Consider the following 6,000-nt stretch of genomic DNA (forward strand, 5'->3'; position numbering starts at 1 on the left):
GCCAGACAGGACTATCAGTACCTTCATGGAAAAATGTTTGTGGTCGCCTACAGAATCATGATCTACCCAGATTTGCACCTCCTCGTCCGAAGCGAATAGACGAGCACGAGTCTTTGTTCATGGCTCTAAAATTGCTTAGGCAGAGATCGAGACTGTATGGAGGAAGTGCAAAGGCGTCCCAGCGGAACTTCTGCAGCGTAGTCGAAGCGGTGTTGGCAATATATGGGTAGACATTATTGTTGAACAAAACTATGCCGTCCGGCAAAATTCGTGAACGTTTGGGCTTGATGGTGCTCTTCAGTTTTTGCTAAGTGTCCACGTATCACTGTGCTTTAATTGTAGCACAGAGTTCCAGAAAATCAACGAGCAGCAGGCCCTTGCAGTCAAAGAAAAAGGACATTATGACTTTCCCGGAGCTGGCGTGCCTGTTGTTTCGACTACGCTGCAGAAGATTCGCTAGGAAGCCCTTACACATCCCCCCTACAATCTCGATCTCGCCCCATGCAATTTCCATATTTTTTAGAGTCCTGAAGAAAGGCTGGGATCACAGTTGATTTGTTTCGAAGGAAGAGATTCACCCCTGGATACAATCCGTAAGCAACCGCAAACATTTTTCCACTATCTCACAATGGGATAAATATTTCAACAGCTATGGCCATTAGTTTTGAAATAATAAACTGTTTACTTACTTTTTTCTCTTCTGTCTCGTTTTCATTTGACTACCCATTGTAGTATGGAAGACCAAATTCTTTATTTTGGCCTTATCCCTGTCATCGTCCATTTCGGTACCAAAAAAATGGTTCAAATGGCTCTGAGCACCATGGGACTTAACATCTTAGGTCATCAGTCCCCTAGAACTTAGAACTACTTAAATCTAACTAACCTAAGGACATCACACACATCCATGCCCGAGGCAGGATTCGAACCTGCGACCGTAGCAGTCGCGCGGTTCCGGACTGAGCGCCTAGAACCGCGAGACCACCGCGGCCGGCTGTTTCGGTACCAATGTGTGTTAATTAATTGTAATGGCTTACTCAGTTTTCCTAAGGCCAAAATGTCTTCGGATATTAGTCGAATCATTTGATAAAATATTACTTTCGGGTTCACTGAGTGCTCCTGGCATTGCTTTCCTTATGTTCATTTTGGGTTCGTTCAGTTACTGTTTGTCAACCAGGCTTTGAATTTGCGCTTATCTGTAATAAAGCTCTCTTCGTTTCATGTTAATGTTTTAACACGGCTGTTGACCTACGCCACACCTATTGATGGGAAGGGAGGGAGTTACTTCAATCAGGAGATGATTTCCAATGTGTCTGAGCTGCTGTGGAAACAATTTCATACACACATCAAAAAACGTTTTGCATCACTTCGGTTCCGAGAGGTCCGGAACCAGTACAGAAAATTGGTATAGAGATCAACGTAAACATCATTTCCGCCCTTTTTATTGCTCATGAAAACCACACGCTGCATGTTGTACCACCATAGAGCGAGACCTACAGAGGTATTGCTCCAGATTGCTGTACACCCCGGTACCTCTAATACCCAGTAGCACTTCCTCTTGCATTGATGCATCCCTGTATTCGTCATGGCATACTATCCACAAGTTCATCAAGGTTGCACTATCGGTCGGAGGATGGCATTCACGTTCGTACAGCCGTTACGGCGCCTTCTATGACCACCAGCGGCGTACGACGGTTCCAAATAATGCCACCCCAAAACAGCAGGGAACCTCCACCTTGCTGCACTTGCTGCACAGTGTGTCTAAGGCGTTCAGCCTGACCCGGTTGCCTCCAAACACGTCTCCGACGATTGTCTGGTTGAAGGCAATGCGACACTCAACGGTGAAGAGAACGTGATGCCAATCCTGAGTGATCCACTCGGCATGTTGTTGGGCCCATCTGTACCGCGCTGCATGGTGTGGTTGCAAAGATGGACCTCGCCTTGAACGTCAGGAGTGAATTTGCGCATAATGCAGCCTACTGCGCACAGTTTGAGTCGTAACACGACATCCTGTGGCTGCACGAAAAGCATTATTCGACATGGTGGCTTTGCTGTCAGGGTTCCTGCGAGCCATAATCCGTAGGTAGCGGTCATCCACTGCAGTAGTAGCCCTTGGGCGGCGTGAGCGAGGCATGTGATCGACAGTTCCTGTCTCTCTGTATCTTCTCCGTGTTCGAACAACATCGCTCTGGTTTACTCCGAGGCGCCTGGACACTTCCCTTGTTGAGAGCCTTTCCTGGCACAAAGTAGCAATGCGGGCGCGATCGAACCGCGGTATTGACCGTCTAGGCATGGTTGAACTACAGACAACACGAGCCGTGTATCCCATTCCTCGTGGAGTGACTGGAACTGATCGGCTGTCGGATACCCTCCGTCTATTAGGCGCTGCTTATGCAGGGTTGTTTACGTTTTCGGGCGAGTTTAGTGACATCTCTGAACAGGCAAAGGGATAAAATATCCACAGTCAACGTCTGTCTTCAGGAATTCTGGGAACCAGGGTGATGCAAAACTTTTATTGATCTGTGTATTTATCGCATTGCCCTGAATGAGGGATGGTCGATATATATCGATGTTTTAAAAGTACTCTAAGTTTAGTAACGATACAACGAATTGCCCGATATATTGATAACGGTTCGATATATTCGATACATCGATTTTGCTTAACATGATTCATCTACTCGGCGTATCTACCTTCTTATTTATTTTGTTGTTTTAAATAATTTTCGCTACTCGAGAGGGCGCGACACACAGCACACGAACATTCGTTCGTTTGATATATCGGAGCGTAATCATCACTTTAACTGAACCAGAACAGTCGACAAACCTCCATGCGTCAAGCCGAGAAGAAAAGCAAACACAGATTTGACTTAGACACATTCATAGTGAATGTTAGTACCACTTTGACAACACTACTAGTGACGAGTTGTTGAAACCCTCCACAGCTGAGGGAAAAATTAATACATGTATGCCCACTCAATGGAACAGAAGTTACTGTACGGTATAAAACTGTTTAGGATACAGGAGCGTTGTGAACGACATTCATTTTCGTCAGACCAATGCGATTACAATGCATTCTGTATGAGAAATATCCCTTATGTCACCAGCCCAGCAGATATTGTGACATTAGCAGTGGCTCCAAAAGAAATTTTTGTTGACAAATATTGCACAAGCACCAGAATTATACCCTTACTATGCTTTATAAAATTGTTTCTGATGCCGTCCAAGAAATTGTAGCAAAAGAGATGCAGAGACTTTTTCTTAATGAAATAACCAGAAATGGCTCCTACAGATCATGTTTGCGGCTCTGGCATTACAGACTTGCGTTTTAGACCCCCCCTCCCTCCCGCCTTCAAAGAACAGACTGTAACGATGCAATACTTGTGCGAATGCTGTAGCAGAAAATTAAAGACTTCATGAGGACTGATTAAAATGAAGAGACTTTTTATTGTTAAAGTGACCATGACAAATTAGTACATCAGTTAGTGCATACATCTAAATATTTGGCAATAGTCGGCCTAACTCTTCCATGTGAAATGTTCTCTGTAAAGTGTGCTGCGCAGTTTCAACGTACTTAAAGAATGGCATCACGAAACGACCAAAAACTCTAGTAATGTGTATTTATTTGCAGGCTACGTGATTCGGTCAAGTCACTGATACCATCACGCGACATTCAAAAAAGGTTCCTTAGCGTCAAGTACATAATTACGAAGAGCGTTCAATATGTAATGCAACACATTCTTTTTCTGAAAGCAGATTGGTTTTATTCAGGATTCTAATACAGCATATCACTGTGCACTCTTTTGGCTACAAAACGCTACTTACGCCATCTTACTTTGAGGGCCCAGCTGGTGTACGGGTGTGCCAGCACTACCAACAGAGACGTCCAGCCGTGCAGCGAGGCTTTTCATTGTGATCCGTCGATCACATAGAAGGAGAGAGTCTGCACTCTCCAAAGTTGTGGGAGTCACAGGTGTGTGTGGCTGGCCGGCATGCAGGAGATCGGACAGGTTTACAGATGTCTCGCCTAACGACTCGCCGTGCTTTTGTTCGCTGCCATGCATCTGTGCACACTCTACAAACGTCTATGAATATCTGCGATGCTCTGGTTTTCCGGCAAAAGAAACTCAATGACTGGTCTGTGCTTGGAACGCACCTCCGTTACAGACGCCATTTTGAAGGCTACGTACAGCGCCGCCACCTACCGGGATTTCATGAAACTATAGGGGCTGAAGCGGGAATATTCTACGTTGTACCACAACAAATTCTGCATTTTTCAACCGAAACTGACCGAGAAAAAAACGTGTCGCATTACTTATCGAACGCCTCTGGTATTATCAGTTGCAGCATCTTTCATACATGGCGCCAAGGAATTATCCTTTACTTGATTTGAATGATATCCCTGAGGTATTGAATCAACAACGAAATGGATTATAGGGCAAAAGATAGAATAAAATCTGATTTTGCAAAAGCACAGAAAGGAAGTATTGGGTTATTTATAAAAGATCTGTATATTTTTAATAACCGTTTTTGTAATTTCTAAAAAAATGTTTGGGACATTATGTAAGTATCTGTTTTACTTAAGGTTCAGTGGTATCTTAGCTATAGCTTTCTTCAGTTATAATAAACAGTCGATGTATTGGAAATTCGATTTAGTTTTCGGTATATCGCCATACTTCGATGCCACTATGCGGTGTATTGCACTGAAAAGAAAAGCTTATATACACCTGTGCAGACACCTCGGCCATATAACTTATGTGAGATGAAGTGTATGTCCGCGTGACACTGACCACCTGTTGATGGCGACGTTGAGCCACTCGGCGGTCTCGCCGGCGGCCAGGGCGCGCCTCCTGCGCACGCGCAGAGCCTCGAAGGCGGCCGCGGCCTCCAGCAGCGAGCACACCGACTGCCTCCAGACGGCGCCCGCCGCCGCCAGCAGCAGCACTAGCCACGCCACAGACGCCCCCGCCGCCCCCAGCACCCAACTGGCCGCCAGCGCCGCGCCCAGCGCCACCCCCAGCCGGTACAGCTGCGCGTCGCGCTGCAACACAAACACACACAATTAAAAAAAAGTTGCATTTGCGGATTCAGAAACAGCCGCAGCCACTCGCCTTTCGTGATGGCAGAATTTATTGTACCATTATTGATCCTAAGTTGCCTAGAGACCCGTCATCAGACAGAACATGGTTCTTAGTGATTGTGGCGGTTGTTGTGTAGCTCTGGCAATAGAGAAAAATGTATCGACATATCTGGAATCATTTTCGATGTCAGGTTGACCAAGTCGTAATATTTACGCTTACTTGTCTCCTTGGCATTAATCCTGGTGCACAAATCACTTTGGAAAACATAGTTTGTGTTTCCCAATTATGTTAATTACACAGTATAACATGAAATTCGAACAGCTAACAGCTCCCACGTTCTTCATAGGATATTAACAAACCAAGGATTGCGACTTAAGATTATGTTCAAAAGCCGTGCTGGAGCAGATATTTCCTTTGGGCAACATTCCCATTTTCGAAAGTTGCACATTGATCTTTAATGATAGTAGCCGGCCGCGGTGGCCGTGCGGTTCTGGCGCTGCAGTCCGGAACCACGGGACTGCTACGGTCGCAGGTTCGAATCCTGCCTCGGGCATTGGTGTGTGTGATGTCCTTAGGTTAGTTCGGTTTAAGTAGTTCTAAGTTCTAGGGGACTTATGACCTAAGATGTTGAGTCCCATCATTTGAACCATTTAATGATAGTAAATAAATACAGGGTGTCCCAGGGGGGTTCAAAAATGGCTCTGAGCACTATGGGACTTAACTTCTGAGGTCATCAGTCCCCTAGAACTTAGAACTACTTAAACTGAACTAACCTAAGGACATCACACACATCCATGCCCGAGGCAGGATTCGAACCTGCGATCGTAGCGGTCGCGCGGTTCCAGACTGTAGCGCCTAGAACCGCTATCCCAGGGGGGATAGCAATATTCAGGGATAGGAGAGGTACGATCATTCGAAGCAACAA

General features: G+C 45.6%; 1 protein-coding gene across 1 annotated transcript in view; it reads right to left on the reverse strand.

Moving 5' to 3' along the window:
• LOC126094274 (uncharacterized) overlaps window positions 1–5,506 on the reverse strand; it is a 285,093-nt gene extending 279,587 nt beyond the window's left edge. Inside the window, exons 1-2 of the mRNA XM_049908787.1 lie at window positions 5,435–5,506; window positions 4,785–5,035 (exon numbers count right to left, since the gene is read on the reverse strand). Of these exons, the coding sequence (XP_049764744.1) occupies window positions 4,785–5,035; window positions 5,435–5,506 (323 nt within the window). The remainder of the gene's footprint in view (window positions 1–4,784; window positions 5,036–5,434) is intronic.
• Between the last annotated feature and the right edge of the window lie 494 nt (window positions 5,507–6,000).

This window comes from Schistocerca cancellata, chromosome 1 (assembly GCF_023864275.1).
Source record: "Schistocerca cancellata isolate TAMUIC-IGC-003103 chromosome 1, iqSchCanc2.1, whole genome shotgun sequence".
NCBI classification, from domain to species: Eukaryota; Metazoa; Arthropoda; class Insecta; order Orthoptera; family Acrididae; genus Schistocerca; species Schistocerca cancellata.